We start from the raw sequence: 25,565 nt of genomic DNA on the forward strand, positions 1-25,565 counted from the left end.
CTGGAGTCCTGCAGAGAGAGGCACTGGGCAGGTCCTGGAGTCCTGCAGAGAGAGGCACTGGGCATGGCCAGCTGCATCCTTGTCACCACAGCCAGCCCAGGCTGGAGCTGAAATTGTCCTGTCTGTTGCATGACTGTTTGCTGTCTCATTCTGTATTTGTCTTCCATGTGTGATTAACTCCCAAATGTTCTCTTTTTTTTCTCCCTTTTCCCTTTTTGTAGAAATTATTGAGCCTACTACCTCTAGTCCTGTCTCAAGCCCAGGTCAGTATCCACATACCTTCATGAAGTATGTTTGGGTACTTCCCCCAGGGACTCACACGGTGCCATGTCAAGGGGCAGCTTGGTTGTGGTAGTGTCTCCTCCCTGTCTTGTGCTTCCATTGGTTTTGTCTTCCCTCCAGGCTTCACATCTTGTCCTCTTCTTAACTTTCCCCTTTTGAGAGACCTCTCCCCAGACCCCTGTTTCTCTCCTCCTCATTCTCTGCCCCAGGGTGAGGCTGTGGGTGTTTGCTGCTCCTGGTGACCTGACTCCTCCCTAGTGCTGCTGTAGGTGTGAGTGGTGCTTTGAACCTTACAACTCTCTTGCTGTCTCATCACTCAAAGACCCCTAGGATGGATCTGAGACCTCCTTGTGAGGTCCCCCTCATTTCAGGGTGTCAGAAGGTGTTCCTGGAGAGCTGACAAGCCTGCCCTCCTGCTTGGCAGCTGGGAAGACATCTTGGCCATTCATGATGATTCCCTGTTTTCATTTTTTATTGGGTTTCCCATTGCTGCCCCCCAGCAGGACACCCCTGGTGGAGCTGCCCTGCCCAGAGCTGCTAGAAGATGGCACTGGGCCAGGCTGTACCAATAGTCCAGGCTGGATGGGGCTGTCAGCAGCCTGGGCTGGGGGAGGTGTCCCTGCCCATGGGACAGGGTCCCCTCCAACCCAAACCAGTCTGGGATTCAGAGGCTTTGGAAGGGGTAAGTCTATCCCATGCATGGGATAAGGTGTGCAGAGCTCATGTGTCTTCCAAGGAGAGGAGTCCTGGAAATGTCAGGATCCTCTGTGAGACAAAGCAGAGCTGTCCTCTAGCAATACCTGCACGTGGAGTGAACTTTTATTTGCAAATTAAGAAAGAAGAATTAAAAAGGATACATGGGGAGGCCAGAGGGACTGAGGTCACCTACTCCCCAGATGAAAATGCAGATTAAACAGAGCATTACAAGAGGAAAACAAGGCAGATGATCCACCCGTCTTAGAACCTAACAGCAGCAGAAAAGACAAGTGCATAAATCTTCTGTGCTTTTAATTAAAAGGCTTAGGAAGGGCAATCCCTGGTGTCCTCTGCAGAGAGGCTGCCTGCCTGCCCTTCCCCTCCATGCAGCTTTCCAAAGGGCTCTGAGGGCTTCTGCCTCTCACAGAGGGGAGGGCTGAGCTGACAGTGTTTGTAAGAACTCTTCGCTCCCTGGGCTCCTCTCATTGTTGCTTTTGACTCCCCAGCAGCAAGCTGAGGGATGGGTTTGTAGGCAGCAGAAGCCAGGAAGAAGCAGAGAGCAGTGGCTGTGGTGACAGGAGGACCTCAGCCTGGGGGTGTTTATCACTGGTGTGGTTGGAGGGGCCCATGGGCTGATGGAGTCCCAAGCTCTGCTCAGGGAGGGATGGATTCTGCTCTCTGGGCTCCAGTGCCACAGCATGGGGGGACAGCCTGGTCCCACCTCCAGGTGCCTCCAAGAGGCACTGGGCTCCTTGCTGTCTGTAGGAATTTATGGCAAATGAGCAAAATCCTGTGTCATTTTGGGGAGCAGGATGGAGATGAGGGGGTGGAAAGGAATACCATCCTTTTCTAATGCTCCCTGCCTCAATTCTGAGAGCACGGGGTTAAACTGAGAGGTTGAACCTTTCCTAATGTAGAGTTTGAAACTGAGAACAGGGAAACCTTGGAACACACAAGAGGAAAAAAATGAGAAGAAGCTGATGTTGCACTAGATGAAAACTACATGAGCTAATCCAACTTGAACTGACTGAGGAAAGGACTCTGAGGTCAGTTTGCAAATGAAAAACATCTGTTCCTGAGAGACAACAGGAAGGGTTATTTTTAAAGAAAAGCTCTCAAAATGGATAAAAATTTAGGCTTGAGTCCTTCCTCCTGGAGCTCAGCAGTGGTGGCAGCAGTGGCATTGGCAGGGAAATGTTCTCTTTGCCTGACATCATTAAATGATGCTCTGATCACCCTCTGGTCTGATTGCAACCTGGCAAAGAGTTGGGTAGAGCCAGCACGAGGGCTGCAAAGTTCTGCAGCTGCAGAGGCGACTCAGAAGTTTCCCCAGTGCCAGAAAGTGAGTCCCAGCAGAAAGACAATGAGTTAGGTGGCAGATCTGGGCTGAAAACCCAGGTTATTTGTCAGTAGCTGCTTATGGCAGTGAAATCAGATTTGTAACTTGGTTGAAGGGCAGCCCAGGAGGCTTTCCTCCTCCAGTGTTTCAGTATTGAGCCACAGGTTATGAAAAAAAAACCCAAACTGAGGCAGCATTGAACTGCAGAAAGCTGAGAGAGAACTGCAGGCCCAGGAGCTCCCACAAATCCAGGTAAAAATGCCCCATGGGGTGGTCAGCACTGGCATCACTGGTGAGGGTTCCCAGGATCTTTCTTAAAGTCCAGGCTAGGAAGTTGTTTCTGTCTTTTTTTTTTTAGAAAATGAAGACGCTGTAGTAATCCTGAAGATCTTGAGCCCCCCTCCCCTTTCTGCTAAGGCTTTAGTACAACCCTGAATACACAGTAGTTACCCTGTTCCCAAACCACCTTCAGCATTTCTTTTCTGAATTGTTTTTAGTGTATACAACATCTGAGTGTGTATGGAGGCAGGAGTGTAAATGGAAACTGTCACTGACACCTTGAGATGCTTAAACCTGGGCCTGGTGCTGCCTGAGGTCCCTGTTGCTGTCAGCTCCCTGTTTCCTGAGGGTCACTGGTTCACCCAGGGATGATATCCCTGACTCCCCAGGCAGGTGGTGATGAGGGCCCAACGTTTTCTGCTCTGTGTGCAAACTCTGTCAGCTCTGAAATTGCTGCATACAAAAGCCCTCTCATCTCACCTTTCGTTTCCCTGCTCATCTTCAGGATAATTACTCCAATCAACTGTTTTGACCTTCTATTGTTAAAAGTTATTTATCAGGTGCATGTGCAGAATTTCAGCACAGATGTTTTGTGACATTTTCTAGATGTTCATCAGCCACGTGACAACATTATCTCACCTACCAAAACCACTTTGGTTAAAAAGAAACAACAAACCCCCCCCACACACACACAAAAGGCCCTTAAGGATTCCTTCCCCTTGCAAACAGGTGACAAACTATTTAAACCATTTTCAGCAAACCCAGCCCTGCATCCTGTCCCCCTCTGCTGCTTGCTCTGGGGAGCTTATTCTTTCAATTCCAAGTGACAGTGCTTAAAGCCTGTACAATTATCTGCAAAAGTTAAAAATTGGGGCCACAGCTGGTATCTATTTTGTCAGCCACTGCCAGGAGCTGTAGTTACTTTAAATCTTTCATCCTTTACTGTAATTAGTTCACAGGTGGTGCCTTGAAATGCCTTTGAAGATGCTGCTGAATGTTTAACACTGACTAAACAAGGAACTGTGACAGGTCAGAGAGAAAAATTGAGGAATCTTCTTTAATTAATGATTCCACACATTATCAGGAACATTTATAAAAATTGGGGGTGGAGCAGGAAGGACTTTCACTTACTTAATTTTCTCAGGAACCAAAGCCTGGGTTTAAATGAGCACCCTGGGCATGTTGGACAACTCCTTGAGCCTCAGTGACTTCTCCCTGTGCTGTCTGCAGATCCTCTGTGTTTCACTCTGCCACAACACCACAGGGTCCCTCCCTCCTGTCAAGCTCTGTGTTTGCACAGAGAACATGCCAGCCCCCCCAGTTCTTCCATTCTTAGGCAGCTGCAATTCCCATTTTAATCAATAAATGATTTACAGAAGGAAAATCCACAGGGTTGGGCTCTGAATCTCAGAATTTATGGCATTATTTCTTGCCATTAATTTTGTCTACATGATGAAAGCCTCCTGCCTCAAGCTAGAGATTTTTGCATTTGGATAGGAAATAAATTGGTGCAGAAAAGACTGGAGCAGAGATGAAGCCTGAGGCACCAGAGGGTGACAAGCCTTGAGGAACAGCTGATGGTTCCTCTGCATCAGCCAACACTCCAAAGGCTTTCTTTTTTCCCCAGTTTGTGGAATTTCTTCCAAAAAACTAAACAACTATGGAAAAGATCACCAAGATCTAGGATAACAGATCCTGGACTGTTGCAGGTGTAACTTCTAAAATGCATTAGAGATGTCTCTCTGTGCAAAGAGCTCCTGACTCTGCTTCCCTGCCTCCCAAACCACCCACCCTGGGCAGGGGTCTTGCTCTCCAACCCCCAGCTGAAGAACCCCAGAGGTTCCTTTGTCCCAGCTGAGGGACAGAAAGGCCATTCTGAGGTTACATGCTGGGGATAGGTAAGCAGCAAACAGCTAATTAGTCTCTACAGGAAGATCAATATACCAATTTTACTTGTTAATTATTTCAAAGCTTTATGTTCCTAACATACTCTGGACATTCCTGATGCATTTCAGAACTCCAGCATAGTTCTCTCTGCTGGGAAAAAATGAGTTTATCTTGGGGAAGCCTTCTGCATCCTTGCCTGAGCAGGGCAGGGGCTCACACCAGGACTGGTTGGAATTGCACTATGGGAAGTGACTGCCTGTAAAGTATTAACTCAGCTGCTGGTGCAAACAAGTGAACATCTCTAAATCACTCTGTGGAAGCTGCAGCCTCAAAGTAAAAAGCTGTGGAATTAGGTAAATGTTCCTGTTTAAGTAAAAAGGCATGTTGCAAATAACTCCCAGTGTGTGCTCAGTGACATTCTGCAATATTTAAAGACTGTATCATTTCAGAAGACTGTTTGAACACAGTAAATCATAAGTACATTATTCACTGCTTGCTGAATAGATGCATCATTTAATATCAAGAGAGCTGAAAAGAATAGGATTAGAAATAGGTCATTTTCAGTCCATTGATTCCTACTCTTTAAACTGGTATGTAAAACGCAAGAATATTATTTTTTTCTGTTATTGCCTACATGCCTTCTGTCTTGGGGGATTTCACTATTAATGAGTTTTCCCACAAATCCAAGAAGCCCACTTGAGAGGAGGAGCTGCTCTGACAGCCACTGATTCATTCACCCAGCCAAGCCCAGGGTTTCACACAGAGAGAGCACTGCTGGGACGTCCCAGGGTGTGTTACACTGCTCACTCTGCTGAGACTCCACAGCTCCAGGGCTCCTGAGAAATGCCAGGAGTGACAGGGACAGCTCTAGCCCAGCAGTTTGGGTGGGCAGATGCTGAGGTCACTGCTGGGATCCCAGGCCCTGGCTCTGCCCCCTCTCTGGGGATGCTCCCACTGCCTGGCTCCAGGGCTCTGTGTGGAACACTCCTGGGGGTGTAGATGGCACCACCTTTCCACCTGTGTCAGGGACCAGGAGCCCCAGCACAGCTCTGCTGTAGGAGAAAAGCTCTGCTCAGCACAGTGCTGGCTCCCCACCATTAACCCCAGCTTAAAAAAAAAAGAAAAAAAAAAGACAGATAATGTTTTTTATCACTCTGATTATTGAATATCAAGCTAGATAATATGAGTGACCATCTCAGTCCAGGTCCTGGAGACATGTCCCCATCTTGGGCAGGGGTGGTGGTAATACCTGACACCCTGGGAATGTCTGCTCTGGGGGCAGTGATCCAGAGACTTCACAGAATGGTCATGGAATCCAGGTGGATTCTTCATCTGCCAGGAAATCAGATGTTTGCATATCTGAACTGTCACACAGGGAGCATCCAGATGGATCTGCCCTGGGATTGAAGGCCCTGCTGCTGTCCTAAGAGCAAGAAACCCCCCCATGGCAAAGCTTCCAGCTTGCACCACTGCAGGACATGGCAAAGCTGCTCTAAAAGATGTGTATAAGGACACGTTCTGATTGAGAGAAGCAGGAGATTCCAGAGAGTGATTCATTAGCAAAAAGAGAGCAGTCTTTGTTTTTATTTATCACATAAGGATATGTTTTATGTGAAGGTTTTTATCAGCCAGAATTGGCTGCCTGCAGTAATTCTTACAGGAATAAATATGCATATATCCATCTAGATGAGCTTTGTAGCCATGTGCAGAAATGGAAAATGTATATATAAGTACATAGCTGTAACTTCAGGGAGGGTCCAGATCTGTGCAGAGTATGAAAGAGCCTCCAGCTACAGCTGGTTGGAAGGGATCTGACTTACTTGGGTTGTTAAGGCTTGGGGGAATAGGGGACTTGTCAGAAAATGCCTATTTGAAATCTCCATGAATATGTCAGTTTTAAAGAAATTCAAATAAAAGCCTGTTGAGTTTTGAGTTGGAAAAAGAGAAAAGAGAAAAAAAAACCCTGGCTTCCTTCCAGGCTCCCCATCTCATTCCAGGCAACACTTCTGTTCTTGTCTTTTCACTGTCTGAATTTCTCACCAACTGGAAAGTTCAGCTTCTTGCCAGCTGCAGCAGGAGTAGCTGTGCAAGGTGGACATTTTGATGGGGCTGCCAGGATCATCCCTCCAGCCAGGGCTGCAAACCAGCTCCCCAGGGTGCCACAGGGACAGTCATTGCCTTAGCCTGGATCCCAGGTTCAAAGCAGATCTGTGCAGCACATCTTTCCTCACTAGATACCCCACCAAATGGGCTTTCAGAATGGTTTGGGGCCTTTGTTCAGCTGTCCAGCTTTGCTCTCCAGCATGCCATCAACCCAAGAACAACTCTAGGTTGGGTTTTTCTTCCCAAAGTCTCTTCTGGGGCAAAGAGAACAGAACAAACATCTGTGGGTAAAAACACAGTTGGGCCAAGCCCTTGTCCTTCAGGGTCACAGGCAGAGAAGGTTCACAGAGCAGCTCTGTGGGGTTTGCCCAGGAGTGGCCAGGGCTGCCTGGGCTTCAGGCTGGACCAACAACTGATGAAGCCCTTGCCCAGGCTAGGAAATACCTTTGGAGGGGAGCAGTCCCTGGACACCCAGGGTGACTTGAACAGACCAGGAGCAGACAGAGGTTGGTTGTGGAGCTGAGTGATGAATAAACCCAAGCTGGTTTGCTCCCAGCTCCACGCCAAGCTCCATGTTCATAGCATGGACTGGGGACACTTGCAGGGTGTCCTGCTGCAGCCTGACCTCTCTGCTTCCAGGCACAGCTGCCAGTGAGAATTTATGACCCCAGTATTAAAAATGTAAAAATAAACAGCTCCTTGTCAAGGGGCAGTGCTCAGGGTGAGGGTGGCAGCACCAGGAGTTTGCAGCTCTGAGCAGGAAGGCTTCAGATGGAGCTCACACCTCCTGAGGACACAGGGACAGGAACAGCTCAGACCCCATTTGCCATGTGCTAATCCAGGGAAGTTCACAAGGAAAGGTCACTCTGTAGTTGTTCCTCTGCTTTGGCATCTGTTCCTCTGCATGATTTTCATAAAGTCCTGGTTTTAACTGAGCCTCTGAATTTTACAGTGCCACAAAAAAAAAAAAAAAAACACAAAAACCAAAAACAAACCCAAAAAGAACCTGTGGAGCCATCTGGTTAAAGTTTTAAATATGCTTTTCATTAAGGTGGAAGTTTTGCAAAACATTTTACCATTTTTTAACACCTGAATCTGACATTTTTGTAAGGAAAAAACTTGGCATTAGGAAGAAGATCCACCCACCTCTGTATTGCACCTTCTTGGCTTCAGCAGCACAGGGTGATGCAGGGATGTTCAGTCCTCACCTGGATGAGATGATTGACCTTAATATCTTGCTTCTGACTGTCCAAGGTCCATGACTCAGCTTCCATTTCTCTCTTGCTTATACTCTTCAGTGGCAGGGATACAGAGCTTTGAATCTGGGGGGGAAATAAATAAATAACTAAATAAATGGGTAGAACTTACCCTTCTTAATATCCCTGACTGCAATAGAAATGGTTGCCTCCATTCAGCCTCCTTATTCAACAAACACAGGATATAAACCCACACTGGATGAAATTTCTGCCAAGTGGAGGCAGCTCAGGGAATAAGTGTGTTCTGGAGGCACAGGAATTCACAGGGATTGGACTTGGTAACAGGCAGACAGAGAGTTGAGCAGTGCAGTGACCTGGCAAAGCAAAAGCTCTCTGGTTATAGAGACATTTCAGGAGTAAGCAGTGCCTGTGCTGTAGTTGGGAGGTTTCCTGGCCTGCAGCCTCCTGTGTCCCCCCAGCACACTGACCCACCCGTGGTCCCTGGGACACTACAGAAGGAGCCACCTTTTACAAAGAGAGAAAAAAATCCTCAGCTTGTAAAATGCAGCTGAACCCTGCCCAGGGCTCTTGTCATGGTCTGGAAAGTTCTTTCTGTAGAAACTTTCAGGAGTTTGGTAGTTAATGTTATACACTGTACAAACTAGGGGGAAAACAAGGGTTTTCTCCCACATGTCTCAAAGAATACCAGAGGTGGTTTTAGAGGCACCCAGAGGCACCCCTTTGTTTCCCCAAAAGCACAGCTCTTTGAGCAGGTATGAGCATGGTCAGGGACCCCTCCCCCAGCCCAGGGTGCTCCAAGCCCCATCCAACCTGACCTGAGACACTGCCAGGGATGGGGCAGCCACAGCTTCTGGGGGAACCTGGGCACCCAGGGGCTCAGCACCCTCACACCAAAGAGTTTCTACACTTTCATATTTTTTATTTGTGTCTCAATCAAACTATTTATTAATTGATATTTTCAAAGCCATGAGTCTTAATGGGAGTTTCATGACTAAAGCTCCCAGGCAGCTTTTTTCAAAGCTCAGCTGATGTGTTGGTTTGGGTTTTTTTTTTTCCCCTCTCTTCTGCTTAATAATATATGCAAAGCTGAGCCATAATGTTTCCCAAATCCTCTGGCTTAAGCTGAAAAGCGGGTGGGGAAGGTTGGTGTGTGCAAAGCTTCCTGAGCACCAATCCTCCTCTGGCAGCAGCAGCATGGGGCAGGCAGAGCTTTGGGCTCTGCAGAAAAGCCCCTCCAAAAACATCACTGTAGGGAGCTGCAGATAAAGAGAAATGGAACTGTGCATTTTAAACCCATACCCTTGCTTCAGGCTGGGAATCTGATAGCACTTTGGGAAAAAAAATCTGCACATTAATGAAAAGGAACAAAGCCCCAAAGATGCTGTCTGGGTGCTGGGTGTGTTTTGGGGCTGGAGTTCACCTGGTGCTCACTGAGGTCTCTGAGCTCCCAAATGGTGGCCCCAGGATGGAAGCAGCAGCTTTAGAGCTGCAGCTCGTGGCCCTGCCCAGGCAGGAGGCTCCCTGCCTCAGGATTAATCCTTCTCAGGGCAGCAGAGGATGGGTGTAAATTCCTACCCTGACATGGGCCTTGTGGAACCTGCAGAGCAGTTCCTGAGCTGAGCAGGCTGTGCTGAGGCTCACAGAAAGGAGGGGAAGAGCTGTGCAGCCACACACAAAGTCAAATAAAGCCTCGTTTCTAGAGCCACTTGGGAGGTGTGGGTGGCTGGGGAGCTTGTCCTTGCTTTCTCCTAGAGCTGGCACCTGGGATGACTGTGGGCACAGAGGAGGTGTTGGGGTGGCAGAGTAGGAGTAGCTACAGGTGGCATTTGTGCATGGAAAAGGAACGTGGAGGTTGTTGGAAGGGGGAAAAAAACCCCAACCAAACAGAAAACCGTTTTGCTAAGAGCTGCTGGGGAAAGGATTTGTTACAGCCAGGGGATGCTGATGACAAAAGGAAGGGACTGCACTGATCCTGGTGGCCTTGGTGGGGGCTGCTCCACAGGGGGGACAGGGGATGGGTGCCTTGAGCCACCCCCTGGGAAAGACACAGGGCTTGGCTGTGAGATGGCAAACCATGTGCTGAGAGTGAGAAATCATTTAATTAAAGTTCACGAGCAGTTAAATACTGCTCACCCCCCAAGGGGGAGGTTCTCAGTCAGTCTAGGAGGAGGAACCCAACTTCCCAGCACATCCCTAGCTCTCAGCTCAGGCTCTGAGAGCCCTTCTGCTGCAGAGTCCAGCTCAGAACAGACCTCAATCAACTTGAAAAGTGGGAACAATTTTACTCAGGCAGCATCTGAACACTCTCAGCTTTCATGAATTGTTAATGTCACGTCAAGTGTTGGAGAAAAACACTCATGTATCTTAAGAGCAAATAGCTGAGCTTTTGATGAGTGATGTTTTTCCACGGCGTACCCAGGCCAGTGGAAATTGCAATCATCTTTCATGAGAGGGCTCAGCAGGTTTTATTATAGGAAAGCAAGGGTGGGCATTGCACTTACTAACTAATGCAGTAAATGTAAAATTGCTGGGGTAACACGCTCCTTTATTTATGCTGCTGAGCACATAATGTGCTGGGAGCTTCATAAAAATATATATTAGGGAATTTCACATGCCAGCAAGCTGTAGATCTCTTTTATGTATCTGACTTATCAGTGTCCTTCTGTTCCAGACGTGCTCCATTACAAAGAGCAAGATTAAGCAGTATTGACATACAAGAGAGGCTCAGGAGATAAGCCCAGGCTGGGCAGTTGTGATTCAAGGTGGCACCATACCTTAACTCTGCCAGAATTAGTAAACTGTTCCACTTTGTTATTTATTTCATCCGTCACCTTATTACAATAAAATCTCTACTGATGATTAAGTGATTGGCTCTTAGCTGGGTTCAGCACTAGACTGCCACGGGTTCCTTTTTTCTAATTTATCTGTGAAACAAGAGCAGTGCAGACACTGTGCAGAAATATGACCAAGAGAAACCCCAGAGAGATGCTTAACAGAATCAGCAGAATAGCTGAATAAAAAAACAAAACAAAACAAAAAAAAAGCAGTTTTAGAAATCATCAGACAGCCACCTCACTGAAAGATTTGCTTAAAGGTTGTCAGCTCCTCCAGCAAAAAAAAAAGTTCCTTTTTCAGACAGTCACCAAAAAAAAAAAAAAAAAAAAGGCAAGAAATCATGTACTAACCTGCTTAACTCAATATCCTTTGTCAGGATCAGAAGAATGATGTTGAAACCGTCCAGAAACTGTAAAGTTCAGTGAAAAAAAAAAAGAAAATGAACATTCACAATGTTGTATGACATTGCCTCAGTGCAGCAGAACCAACAAAATCTTCATGATATATGAGAAGTATGAGAGGTTGCCAGTGAATACATAGATTTAATATGCTGCTTAATTCACCAGCTTATTTACAATGTCACACTTCATTCTCAGGAAAATGATTCTGACAACCAGTCATTTAAAATATAGAAAGAATGTTTTACAAAGGTCAGAAGTACAAATATTTTACATTTTAACTACTAATAAATTCATTTCCTCTAAAAGTTGGAAGGATCAGCAAGTGTCTTCAAAGCTATTTACCATTTTTCAGCACAGGACCCAGCCTCTAATTACCAATGTAATTTGTAAATAATTGTCAAGTATGCAGATGAGCCAAAAATTCTGTCAAATTAAAGTAATTAGCTCCCAAGTCAAATTTTTCTGTCTCATTAAAATGCTTTTCCTTTTCTCAAATGTGACACTTACAAATGAGGCCAACATTGTCAGAGCAGCAGTTGTTGGAGGCTGCCAAAATTCCCTGCAGGAGCCCCCGACAGGCACAGGGCTCTCCCCCCAACCTCTGGGGCTCAGCTCCTCACCTGCCCCCTCCAGGGCTCTGCTGCAGGAGAATTTATCACACTCAGAAACTACACCTGAGGGTGGTTACCTGCCAGGGAGAGACACCTGCTTGGGGGGCTGAAAGAAAGCTGGGAGGGACTGGGACAAGGGTCTGGGGAGATGGGGTAGAAGGGAAGGGTTTGCAGCTGGGAGAGGGGAGATGAAGAGGAGATGGGAGGGAGAAATTCTGTGCTGTGAGGGTGCTGAGCCCCTGGGTGCCCAGGTTGCCCCCAGAAGCTGTGGCTGCCCCATCCCTGGCAGTGTCTGAGGTGAGGATGGATGTGGTGTGGAGCAGCAGGGCAGTGCAGAGATGTCACCCCTCCCTGCACTGGGGACATCCCAGGGACACCCATCCATCCCTCCATCCCTCCTTCCACCCATCCATCCCTCCATCCCTCCATCCCTCCTTCCACCCATCCCTCCATCCACCCATCCATCCATCCATCCATCCCTCCATCCCTCCTTCCACCCATCCATCCCTCCATCCATCCCTCCATCCCTCCATCCATCCCTCCATCCATCCATCCATCCCTCCATCCACCCATCCATCCATCCATCCCTCCATCCATCCATCCATCCCTCCATCCCTCCTTCCACCCATCCATCCCTCCATCCATCCCTCCATCCCTCCATCCATCCCTCCATCCATCCATCCATCCCTCCATCCACCCATCCATCCATCCATCCATCCCTCCATCCATCCATCCATCCCTCCATCCCTCCTTCCACCCATCCATCCCTCCATCCATCCCTCCATCCATCCATCCATCCCTCCATCCCTCCTTCCACCCATCCATCCCTCCATCCATCCATCCATCCATCCATCCCTCCATCCACCCACCCATCCACCCATCCATCCCTCCATCCATCCATCCATCCATCCCTCCATCCATCCCTCCATCCATCCATCCCTCCATCCATCCATCCATCCATCCATCCATCCATCCATCCATCCATCCCTCCCTCCAACCCTCCTTCCACCCATCCCTCCATCCCTCCATCCCTCCCTCCTTCCACCCACCCACCCTCCCTGCTGAGCACAGCTCTGGTGGGAACAGCTCCAGCCTGGGTTTGTGCTGCTTTGCTGAACCCCCGTGCCAGGCAGCAGAGGACACAGCAGTGCTGCTCCCCCGGGACTGCTGGGAGGTTCCTGAGCTGGAATTGTCACCGTGCCATGGGGTGCTGTCCTTTAATCAGGCTGTTCTGCTCATGGCTTCCAAGGCAGAGCCTCTGGGTGATTCCCAGAGTGGCTGCTGGGACCTGGTGCTGTTAGGTGTGCAGAGATTCAGCTTCCCTTATCTCTGCTCCAAAGAGGCAGGGTGGATCTGATCCCAGCAAGCACTCTCTGCTTGGCCTTTGGGCTAAGTAAGAATTTTAATTTAAAGGCAAAGTTATTTGAGTCGCTGAAGATAACCATATGAAAGAGATTACTGCTGCAATAAAACATGAAATAATATTTTTAAAAATCTACTTTTTTTTTTTTTTTAATAATCCTCTGGTAAATTATTTTAAGCACATCTAAGGAGGGAGAAGAAGTTGGCAAACTCAGAGAAAATGGAGCTCAGGTTTTATTTCAAGCCCTAGAAATATCAGTGCCCTTTAACTTATTAACAGCCCTTCCGTGGGTCAAAACTGCAAGTTTAGACAAACTGTTTGGATCTGTTGTTGTTCCTGTGATGCAAAGAGACAAGAGGAAGGAGAGGAGAAGGTGGTGGTGATTGGGGTAATGAGGTGAAACCAGAGCCACGGGGTGGGTGCCTGTGGAAAGAGGGCAGGGAGATCCAGGAGGAGACAAAGCTCACCCAAGGAGGAATAAGAAAATTCCTCCCCGTTCAGCAGTGCAACTGTAGAGAAGCCTTCCCCTGGCTGCTCCCAGTGCAAGACAAGCAACTGCTTCTGAGAGATAGCTTAAAATATTTATGAGGGGACTCAGAAGGCAGGGTGCAGCAGAGCTGGGTTTGATAAGCCAAGAGGCAAATGCTAATTATAGGTTCTGCTCGCTTTTCTCTGAGAATTAAAGATCTGTTTAAAGTTTTCTGTGCAGTTTGCATACCCCAGGCATGTCCCTGAGCCAGAGGAAAGAACTGAGAGGCAGTTCCTAGGAGAGGGCTGGATGTGAGCTGCAGCCCTGCAGTGCTGGGGAGCTCCAGGAGCCTCTCCTGCTCCCCACGTGGGACCCCTTCTAGCTCTGAGTCCAGCAAGGAATTGTTTCCATCACTGCCATTTATGCTGCATTCCTGGAGTCAGTTTTTTTAAAGACCCACAGAGAACATATAGAAATACCTCCTCCCATGGGCAAAAGGAGTGGTGTCCGGTGTTATTTGTGACAGATATTTATACACTCTGCTCTTCAATCCTCATCCTTCCCACAAAACCCAGGGCCAAGTTTGACCCCGTGGCCAATCTGGGTCCCACCTGGTGCAGCTCAGTCCTGCTGACCTTGTTCTGCCTCTGCAGACACAAGCAGATCCTTCCCCACCTTCCCATGGGTGGTAACAGTTCCCATGGGGCAACTTTATGTGTATGGGACCATGGAATCACAGAAGGGTTTGGGTAGGAGGGATGTTAAAGCCCATCCAGTTCCACCTCCCACCAGCCCAGGCTGCTCCATCCTGACCTCCAGGGATGGGGCAGCCACAGCTCCCTTGGGCCACCCCTCAGCTCTGTGCCCAAAGCTCTCAGCTGATTTCCTGTCTGCTTTCCCAGCTGAAGGCAGGGATCAGGTGTTGATCCCTGGAGGCAGAAGGCTCTCCCCACAGGGCTGGTGTCCCCTCTGTCAGGGACAAGGCTGAGGTCACCAGCCACCCTTCTGTACTTCCCCAAAGACACTGGATTTGTTCCCATGTGGTGGCACTTCTCATCTGGACAGAGGCATCCACTTTTTCACGGGGTCCCTGAATCCAGGAAATGGCAGGAACAGGGAGTGGGAAAGCCTGACAGACACTGAGTACAGCAGCAGCGATTCCTCCTGACTGCAGTGAGCAGTAACTACAGGGACTTCAGGTACCACTCTGTGATAATTGCCTGTAAATGGGGACTTCTCCACTGGCAGCCGTGTGCCAGGCTTTAAAAAGGGAGTTTGGAAACAAATCACACCTTGGTAATAAAGTTTTAACAATAATGTTTTTTCTTGGCTGTGAAACGGGAGCAGTATAAAGTACTTGCACTCAATTGTATTCAAATGTGGTGCTGGGAGTTCCAGCCTGGCTCCTCACACCTCGGGGCTGGGTGTGTGCTGAACAGAAAATGTTAGCAGCCTCGGGAGGGCTCTAACCAGATGCTGAACTGCTTCAGAAAACACAAGAACACTGAGGACCAGAGCCATCCCTCTGGCATGAGAAGTTAAAACTCAAGGTTTAGAGTTGTCAGGCTGCTGTGCCTGAGCTACCCCCTGTGCCTCCCTCCCTGGAGAAGGGTTCTTTCCTGACCTCTGAAGTACTCTCTGACAACAGCCTTCACTTCATTAGAATTAAAAGCTTATCTTACCCTCTCTCAGTGAAGCTGCCCAGATTTGCCAGTCCATCTGTACCTTTACACACATTACATCACAAACATTGCCTCATTTGGGTTTTTTTAAGTAAAATCTCAAATAACGGGGAGCTTGGAGGAAGCTGGGCTGGTGGGAGTTGTCCCTGCCCATGGCCACAGGGATGGAAGGAGATGACCCTGAAGGTCCCTTCCAACCCAAAGCACTCTGGGGTTCCCTGATGGGAACTGATGGTCAGATCTGCAGTCAGATCTCAGCATGGGACACTCTCCTGGGGAGCCCAGCAGCTCTGCTGGCAACAGAGCAGGTTGCTGGGGAGGGGGCTGGAGGTGCTTCCATCCCCTGCCATCTGCATGGAGATGCCTGCACCAAGAACTCCTCAGAAGTTGCTGACTTAGGAAATGCTTTGTTCCAGAGAGTTATTTGAACACAGAAATTCAGACACTTAAGAACCTTTTGCACATGGTTAACAACTTCCATCAGTTCTGCTCTGGCTCTTTCTGGAAGCTTAATGAAATGCAGCTGTTAAGTGTTCTCTGAGCAGGTCTGCTCTGAACAACTGCAGGATGTGTCTGGCATGTCCCATCATGTTAATAAGCAAGCAAAAAATCATCTTGCTTAATATTTACATTTACTGGGTTATTTTTAGCTGGTGTTAAATTAGAGCTTGGCTGTTGCCCATAGTTAGCATGAGTTATTTGTTAGCATGCAAGGGGGGAATGGGAAGGGTGACTCTGCCTGTGCAAGGGCAGGGAGGGGAGAGTGTCCCTTCTCCTGCCTCCTTGGATGGGTGTCCCCAGAGCCAGGGAACCCCAGCTCCCAGGCAAAGATCCCCACAATTAGGACATGGCAATGCTGGGTGGCTGGGCTAGTCTTGCTTCACTTCCTTTTCAGTCCTGTACATATCACATTTTGCAGTGTGACTCAGAATCAGTGGAAAGAACCAGTTTCTGGTTAGACACTGAGCTCATCACAGCCAAGGTCTTTATGACTGAGATGTTACTGCTTCTTACTTAGTGTCTGTGCATACAAACAGACTGGGGTAACATTTCACTGCAAGACACTGCTGGAGGAATAGCTCTCTCAAATATTTAAAATACAAGCTTTAATATTTCAGTGCAACAAATAGCTGGGGTTTGCTTCTGCAGTTAAAGCAATAATCTTTTATTCTCTGTATTCCTATTTTAAGACTCAAAAAACACTGCATTATTCATCTCAATTAGAAATGAGAAAAAGAAATCAGCACAAGCCATTTGCTGGAGGGCTCCTGCAGCCTCCTGTGGATCACCCCCTGCCCAGCTGAGGGGCTCTCATCTGCCCAGTCTGCTGCCCAGACTCACCTTGCAGAGAACACCAGAGTCACCCAAGGACCTCACTCTTTGGGTCCTCTGCAGCTCTCCCCTTGAAGGAGCTGAAGCAGCTGCATAAATCCATCCCAGCAGAGATGGACAACTTCTGCACCATCCCTGTCTCCTTCCTCAGGGGGTTTCAGCTATCTTTGTCTCAACTCTAGGCTAGAAAAATCTGCAAAAGCAAATCTCCCAGCTGCCACAGACTCACTCCAAACACATTCCAACGTGCCTCTAAATGATCAGCACTTCCCAAGTGTTATTAGCATGGTCACAGTCTCCATGTGGCACACACTGCCCAAGGGGCATCCCCAGTGCATCTCCCACCTCTGTGCCTTTCCCTGCAGGATGGGTGCACTTGCACCAGGCTACACCAGTGGGTGTCTGCTGACACCCCAGAGGGAGGGTTTGTTCTCCCAAGGACAAGCTCTCTTCCAGCCCTGGCCTGCAGGGCACAGAGGGAGGTTTCTCTTCTTGACAAAGCTGCCTCTGGTCACCACCCTGCTGAGCTCATCCCAGCCCCTCAGGCAGATCACCTCCCCTAGGACAAGCCTCTGCTCCCTAATTCAGTCTGCTATGGACTGTCAGCCCATTCCTCCAGCACTATAAATCCCCAACGAGCTTCAAGTCTAACAATATTTAGAGATGTTATCTGCAGGACTCAACCGAGCCTTCAGAGTCCCATTATCTTACAATCTTTCCTTTTAAAAAATAATTTTTGACAGCCCAAGCTTTTTTTCGCCTTTTTTTTCCTTACTGCTTTGACCTTGAGTGAGTTTATTCCTTCCCGCTCTGCATATTTTAAACGTTGCACAAAGCCCTATATATTAAGTCTTTTCCTATAATAAATCATTAACCTGAATACAGTTAAATGAAATGCTTATTAACATCTCTCTGCATAATCCATTTAACAGAATTAGTCTTGCTTATTCAGACAACCTAAAGGGGTCCCCGCTTTTGTCTGCGCGGCATCGGCACTAAAGCTTATAATTATTTCTGGTTAATGCAGTCCTCGGCGTGAGGAAATGTTGCTTTGCACGTTTCTGCATAGTACTCTTCCTAATCTCTTGTATTAATTAGAGATAGTGATACAATATTACTTTGTTCCTTTCTATTCACCACCGGGAGAGGCGTCTCAGCATAATCCGATCGGGGCTGAGAGCGCACGGAGTATTTTCACAACTGCTGCCTCTTGTAAAACATCGGGATTATGGAGCATAATCACCAAATTAGAAGGAAAAAGGAGAGGTCGATAAGAGCCTGGGGACTCCAGAGGCTCGCACCCCGGGACCGGGAGCACCGGTCATGCTCTGGCAGCTGGGGGGGATGCTGAGCACTGCCCTCCTGCAGCAGGGAGCATGAGCCCAGCAAAGGTGCCGGGGGGGGGGTGAGAGATGGACCTGGTTCTGTGGGAAACTGATGGGACACAGGGAGCTGCAAGGCAAAGGGACAAACAAAGCAGAAACTTTACCACGTGTCTGTGGCCCTGCTGCTCACACAGATCTACCCCTAATTTCAGTGTATTAAGGGAGATCTGATATTGCTCATGGGAACATGGTGTAAAATCCCACACTGGTTTGGGTGCAAAATCCCAGACTGGTTTGGGCTGGAAGGGACCTTAAAGCTCCCCGAGTGCCCCCCCTGCCATGGTCAGGGACCCCTCCCCCAGCCCAGGGTGCTCCAAGTCCCATCCAACCTTCAGCACTGCCAGGGATGGGGCAGCCACAGCTTCTGGGGGCAACCTGGGCACCCAGGGGCTCAGCACCCTCACAGCACAGAATTTCTCCCTCCCATCTCCCCTCTTGCAGTCTGAGGCCATTCCCCCTTGTCCCATTGCTCCATTTCCATCTTCCTTTATATTTCAACCATTTCTTCTCTGAGCAGGCAGGGAGGGGATGGGGAATAATTCCCCAGCTCAGTTCAGGCCCATTCAGAGCCTCAGTGACCCTGGCAGCCATGCAGCACAGATGGATTTCATTCCAGGCCAAAGGCAGGTTTAAAGGCAGGTTTAAAGGATCTCTGAGAGCTTATTAAATTACAGTTTTGTACTGAAATCTTGTTTTTCAGGCCCAGCCATAGCACCCACACCCTGGCTCCTCTGTGGGGGGCAATATATTGCCCATGGATGAGCAAAACCAGCCCCTGCCCTCCACTGGCATCTCTGTGCCACCTGAGCTCAGCCCTTAGGGCACTTTATTCAAACCCAGAAATGTCCAGTCACTTAAACTGGTCCAGATTTGCTTCTCCTCCAGGTTTCTTTCACAACAACTTCTGGTGAGGCAGCTCAGGAGCTGTAACTCTTTGTATTATCAACCCAAGCCTGTGTCTTTCCCCCCATTAATTCACCTGGTGCCTTTGTGCTGGAACAATCCTGATATGATTTAATAAGCTTTAGAAAGATAGTACTGGTTCACACACAGGAAATCAGATTTACATAATTTTCCACTCGCATTTACAGCCACTGTAGTTGGAATTATCTTTACGTTGAGGAAACTTTTAATATGATAAAATGAAATACCACCTATGCCAGGCTTCAGCTTGCTGGCCAGGCTTTCGTAACAAATTAAATGTTGATTTGTCATACTGACTTATCACAGAAAGTTCCTTTTTAATGGGAAGAGAGTGCCCTGTCCTGCAGTTAGTCATGGTTATAAGTCACTAAATTAAACTTCAAAAATCAAGCTTCATCTTACAATTTAATTTTTTTTTGTTGTTACCTGAACCTTTCAGGGAGGGGCAGAATGAATGGGTTTTGATATTATCACACACTCTGTGCCTAATGAAATGGCAGATGCTGAGAAAGGACCTGGTAGCTCATAGCTCAGGTTTCTGTAGAGAAAGTGAAGGGATGTTTATGGTTCAGTGTTCAAGCTGAACAAGACCTGAAATTCAAGGCTTGTAATTCAAGACCTGAAATTTGCAACCTGCCAAAGCAATCCTCCCCCTGGCACCTGACCCACACCCTCCATCCCTCTGCCTGCCCTCAGGGATGCTGCTTTAGTTCTTTATTTTTCAGGCAGGATCCAACCCCTCACCAGCCCTGAGCTCTGAGGTGACCTTTCCTCTTTCTGCACACTCCTCACCTGTTTTTCAGTCACCACCTGAGTGGTTTCTCCCTTTTGCAGCCAAGGCTTTGGGTTGAGCACCCCCAGCTCACCCAAGATGGGTCATTGGGAATGAGCTTGGAAATTTCTGTTCCTCTCCTGCCTTTCCAACACCTCTTTCTCTGCAGGGAAAGGCCCTGAGCACCAGGATGTAGGCACCAAGCTGCCTCAGTCTTGCTCAGCATCCACCATGTTTCTGATATTGGTTCAGTCTAGTAAAAAGAAAATCCAAATTCTGCAACTTGTACCTCAATAAAGTGCCCAGGACAGAAGCAACACCTGCTCCTAGAATGGGCACCTGGCACCAGACCTGCCCAGAGATTATGGATCAGAATAATCTCTGTTAAACTCATGTAGTCTGCAAAGTCCAACCTCTGATGCCACTGTGCAACCACAGAGCAGAGGGTGCTGCACACATCTGAGAGAGGTGAGGGTTTCATGAATCAGATAAAAGAAAAATATTTGATCTGAGAGAAATTCTGTATAGAAACCTGCCAGCCAAAGTGGCCCTGTGGTGTTGATTTTTTTATTTATTAGTTTATTTAGCAGCTGCACAGCCCAATAGCATCATCTAAAGCTTCAGCTCAGTGCAGGCTGACATGACAGCTCTTTGGCCTTTACCTTCTCCTGCCTGGGCTTTTCCAAACCAAAATCCCCTTTTCCTCCCTGGGTCAGCTCCTGGACATCCAGCAGGTGCTGCCAATGACTGTCTCCACACTTGTTGCTCCACATTGATTTCTTATATTTTAACTTTTTTTTTTTTTTTTTTTTCCTTTCTATGTACTTACTGTAATATGTACTCAGGAATTTGAGAAGGGCTTTGTATTAAAGCAAGTAAATACAATTTCTTCAAAGAGACTGAAAATAAATATGAACCTCTTTGGCTAAGCAAAATTGTCAAACTTTGGCTTCTGAAGTCAGACAGAAACCGAGCTGTTTTCTCAAAGGTCTAAATATATTCACCTCTCATTGATTTCAGGGGGGATCTTAATGCTCAGTAACTTTGAAGCAGATAAATTATTCAGTTGTTTAAACGTGAAGTGCTCATCTGATGTTAAGAAGTCCCATTTTTAAATGTTTGCAGTAATGACCACTTCTCTCTAGAAGGGAAGGGAAGGAATGGGCAGGGCAGGGAAGGGAAGAGCCGCCCAGCAGGGCAGCAGGAGGGCTGGGCTGCCTTTCCAGCCTTCCCTCTGCTTTTCAGAGGGAGGATTTTGCTGCCCTAATTGTCCTCTTAGAACAAGTAATGCAGATGAAGAATGTGGAGGTCTAGGAGTGGAAATTTTCACTTAACCTTTTTTTTTTCCTCTCTTTGCAGCTCCCAGTACAGCCCAGTACGGGATCACCGGTGACGCCGAAGTCCTCTTCTCCTGCTGGTACCTTGTGTTGACACTGTCCTCCCTCACCAGCATATTCTACCTGAAGAACATCATTCTGCACTAAGTGTAAAGACCCATAAAAGGCTTTTAAGGATTCTCTGAAAGTGCTGATGACTGGATCCAATCTGGTAGAGTTTGTTAAAAGCAGCGTGGGATATAATCAGCGGTGCTTACACGGGGATGATCGCCTTCTGTAGAATTGCTCATTATGTAAATACTTTAATTCTACTCCTTTTTTTTTTTTTTCTGATTAGCTGCATTACCTTGTGAAGCAGTACACATTGTCCTTTTTTAAGACGTGAAAAGCTCTGAAATTACTTTTAGAGGATATTAATTGTGATTTCATGTTTGTAATCTACACGTTTTCAAAAGCATTCAGTCATGGGCTGCCGAGTGGCAGGCCGTAGTTTACAAAAAAAAGAATATATTGCAGTAAAAATGTGCTTCTTTAAGGCTGCAATACAAATATTCAGTTCCCTTCTTAAACAGCATTCTATCCACATTTACACAGAAGCGTTTTTTCTTTTTTGATAAAAAAAAATCTAATAATATTGCCTTCAAAAAATTTCTTCAAAATATTACACATATCTAGATTTTCTTCTAGCATGATATTCAGGTTTCAAGAATGAGCCTTGTATTATAACTGCATTGTGCAGTACTGCTTTTGGTTTTCTTTCCTTTCTCCTGCAAAGTCAGCATGGGTGTGCCTTCATAAAACACTCCTTTCCTCTTCCTCTCCAACCAATCTGGAATGTTTTTGGGAAATGCTAACGCATCCTTTTGAGCATAAGAAATCTCTAGTGGAGGACAAAAGGTGCCATTGGCTAAAAGGAAAAAAAAACCCCTCTGACACCTCCAGGGGGTCATCAACCTGCTTCAGACTTAAGTTTCAGGCAATCAATCAGTCAAGGACAGCACCAACTCCTTCCTCTGTTCTCCATCCAGCACTAACCAGTAGCTGACTCCTGTCACAACTGGTTTTCCCATTGCAAAGCAGAGCACAGGAATTATTTTGAGACATCTTCTGAATGTAGGAGCGAGTCCCTTAGTCATCCTCAATCCAAATTCCTAACTGGCTGTAAATGTGAGAAGCTCAATCCTCCCTTTTGTATGACTGGCAAAAACTATGTGAATCCGTATTTTTCTTGCACTTAATTTTGTACTGGTTTGGCTAATTTAGCAATGATAAAGGATGCTTTTAAATATTAGATATCTGAAAATACATTAAGTATCGAGCAGAATTTTATATATATACATATATATATATATAAAATACATATATCTATATTAAAACGAGGTTGCTCCAATGACTGTACTGAAGTGCATGTTGCCATCCAGGATGGAATCATCTCCCCAGGCAGGGGCTTCCCTCCTGCTGCACTAACCCTGCCCAACCCTCTCTCCAGGGCAGCTCAGGCCCCAGACTCCATCCCCTGGTCCTGCATCCCATCAGGATCTCTGCCGTGTCCCTCAGGGGAGGATCAGGATGGCACAGATCAAACACCACTGATCTGAGAGATCTGAGGGTTTGAGAGAGCCCTGGGTGGTGGTTACACCAAAGGCTGCTGAGGGTTTACACCTGAATTACCAACACCACCAGTGTGAAGTGCTGGGGCACCACTGTGCCCAACAGCCTCTGGGTGCCAGCTGCCCTGGGGACCCCAGGAAACCTTCCTTGCAGCACAGCTACTGGTGACAAAACCAGTAAACCCATCACCAACGCTATCAGCCCCGTGGTTTGGATCCAAGTCCAGCAGGTGACACAATGAGTACAGTTAGAGTACAGTTAGAGTACAGTTAGAGTACACCCCAGGTGCTTGTGGCCAGGGACACCCCAGGGGCACTGCACAGTTTCCAGTTCAGTTCAGGGACCCCCCAGTTTTTTGGCAAGGCAGGGGCTGAGCTCCCCACACACCCTTCCCTTCCCTTCCCAAGCTGAGGTGCAGTCAGTCTGGTGTAGCTACAGGGCAAGGGTGTGAACCAAAACCTGTTGTCTGCAGACCAGAGCAGTCACACCCCCGGGGTGTGGTTGGTGACAGACTGCCCTGTTCCTACCCTGTTCTTTACTGCCCTGTGCTAAGCAGTCACTCTCTTCAGAACTGTGGCATTTTTTAAAACCTGGAATAGCATGAGAAGATCCGTTCCTTGAGGAGACAGAATAAACCCCACCCAAATCACACTGCTCCCAGCCCTGCTTACTCTGATCTCTCTTGTATTGCAGCTTTAAAGTGCTCTGTTTTAGAATCCATTGGCTAGAAACAGTGGTGCTGCAGGAAGCATCGTGGCAGTGCAGTTTTATGAAGAAAAGGAAAGAGGATACACAAAGCCCAACTCAGATGCCTCATCTCAAACCAAGAGCTCTTTCTATGCTGTGGCTGGATCTGACTCTGGATTTTGATGCCATATTTCAGGGCAGGGGTTCCTGACAGCTGGAACCTGGTGTGGCCAGCAACAGAATAGAATGAACATTGATTAAATACAGGGGGGAAAAGAATATAACTGACTGTTTACATTTGTACCAGGTAGAGACAGCGGATAACACAGATGAGACGTTCAGTCCCATCTCTGAATTCTGACTCCAATTTGGGGGGACGTTACTACTGATAGAACCCTAGGACACCAGGTTGGAAGGGCCCTCAAGGACCCCCGGTCCAACCTTTCAGCCTTATTTTCGAGCCCACAAAGCCCACAAACACCTCTAGGTGCCAATGGTGTTTCCTTAGCTGAAGTCAGTGTTTGCCCTGGGTCAGGCCTGGGTGTGGGGGGTGTGTGTGTGTGTGCAGGGCTCAGGGTGGTGGGATGGGAGGGTGTTCAGCTGCCCCGGGGGCTCAGCCCTCTGCCCCCAGGGACAGAGCAGTGCAAAGCCTCAGGCACCCATTAACCCAACAGGCATAGGACAGAGAGCTGAACAGCCTGAATTTTGGCAGGTTTGGAGCTGTAGGTGGTGTTGGTCAAATAAAGAAACTTGGTTCTTGGTGAATCTGTTCCATGCGGGGAACTGGGAATTGTGCAGATTGGGCCTTGCTGGGACCAAAGTGGACGGTGCAGACTGCTGCAAACTGAACACAGCATCTTACAAACCCTATCTGCCCTTTAATTTGTGGGTGTCTTTGCTTTAGGCAACTGTTTGAGGTATGTCCTATGCTTCTTCAAAGGATTTAACCCATACCGTTCATCTCTGTCGGGCAAATATTATTATATTTATTCCCACCTTTCAAACGTGACAAATAAATGGCTGAGCTCCAAGCAGTACACCTGAATATTTATATTGAGGTTGTTGTCCCCGTGGGGAGCCCCCAGAGCCTGTCACCCCCTGAGCTGGTGCAGTGACTGAGGTCTGCAGTGGCCATGGCACGGGGGCAGCTGGGGACACAGCTGCTGGTCCTGATCTTATCCTGGTACAGAACTAAAGGATGCCTCACAGCTTCTTCAGCAAATGCAGCTCCTCAAGGGTTTATAACCTGGCAGGAAATGTATCCTTCATAGCCAGACAGCTTTTTTTAATTTTTTCAATATATGTATTTATTTAATTACGTATTTTTTTTAGAAACCATACTGTTTGTAAGACACGGGAGTGTTAAAGACCATCACCAGTGAAAGCTGTTGATTTGCACATTTTCAGAGCTAACGTTCCAGACCAACAGTGACAAGCAAGATGCCTACCAAAATCTTCCCTTAGTCCCTAGTAACTGTGTTACAAAGGATGCATATACCAAAATAACTATTTCCATGGATAAAACAATATGCCTTAAAGACTAAATATGCATTTACTTCTAAGACTGGGCCAAGCCCGTGCCCAGTCTGGAGGTAAATAATCCATATTTCATAGCCTGCCATGGAGGGTTTGTTTCTTTGGAGAAAAGAAAGGGGGTTTTCCCACCTCTCTGGCCAGGCTACGGCTTGCAACATTAAACTCTTTAAAACAAGAAAATAGTTAAATAGAGAATTAATAATCTTAAAAGCCAGGAATTAAAATGTCTCCATTCAGCCTTAATATTGAGAGTAGAGGAATCAGGGTTGCCAGGGAAGGGAGGAGCTGCCTGGGAGTCGGGGCAGGGCTTCTCACTCCTGTTCTGTGTCTCTGGGAGCAGAGAGGGAGGGAGGGAGGGAGTGATGCTGTGGCCAGAAACCTCCTCAGCTGCAAGGAGCCAAATCCAGGGGCAGCACGAGGCGCTCAGGGTCGTTAGGAAGGGATTTTCTGCACCAAAAATCTCCAGCAGCAGCAGCAAGGGTGGGGAGGGTTTATCAGGGCAGCACTGAGCCCATCCCTATTTGTTCCTATCACTCCCTGCCTGCTTTACCCCTCATTCAGGAAGAGCTCCAAGGTCCCTTTGTATTAGGAAATCCCCTCTTAAAAACCCCAGAGCTGAGCAGATCTCCCCCTTCCCGGGAATTTGCTTTCAGCCATTCCCATCTGAAGGCTCTCGGGGGATGTAAACCCCATCCCCGGGATGAGCAAACCCCCTCCCTGCCCTGCCTGACCCCCCCTGGGCTCCATCTGAGCTGTTGGGGGGCTGCAGAGCTGGAGCCAGCTCATCACCCCCAGGACCCCGGAATTTGCTGTAATG

General features: G+C 47.7%; 1 protein-coding gene and 1 long non-coding RNA gene across 5 annotated transcripts in view; both read left to right on the forward strand.

The window, feature by feature from the left end:
• The window catches only part of NEGR1 (neuronal growth regulator 1), a 172,694-nt gene extending 148,445 nt beyond the window's left edge, over positions 1 to 24,249 (forward strand). For 2 of the 4 annotated variants that reach the window (XM_071749834.1, XM_071749836.1), the window contains exons 7-8: positions 222 to 263; positions 20,937 to 24,249. In XM_071749834.1, coding sequence (XP_071605935.1) covers positions 222 to 263; positions 20,937 to 21,061 — 167 coding nt within the window. In that variant the 3' untranslated portion in view covers positions 21,062 to 24,249. The remainder of the gene's footprint in view (positions 1 to 221; positions 264 to 20,936) is intronic. The other 2 variants (XM_071749835.1, XM_071749838.1) reach the window with 1 other exon arrangement.
• The window catches only part of LOC139798795 (uncharacterized), a 211,944-nt gene that overhangs the window by 169,450 nt on the left and 16,929 nt on the right, over positions 1 to 25,565 (forward strand). The gene's annotated exons all lie outside the window — the stretch shown is intronic.

The sequence above is a fragment of the Heliangelus exortis genome, chromosome 8 (assembly GCF_036169615.1).
Source record: "Heliangelus exortis chromosome 8, bHelExo1.hap1, whole genome shotgun sequence".
Taxonomy (NCBI): Eukaryota; Metazoa; Chordata; class Aves; order Apodiformes; family Trochilidae; genus Heliangelus; species Heliangelus exortis.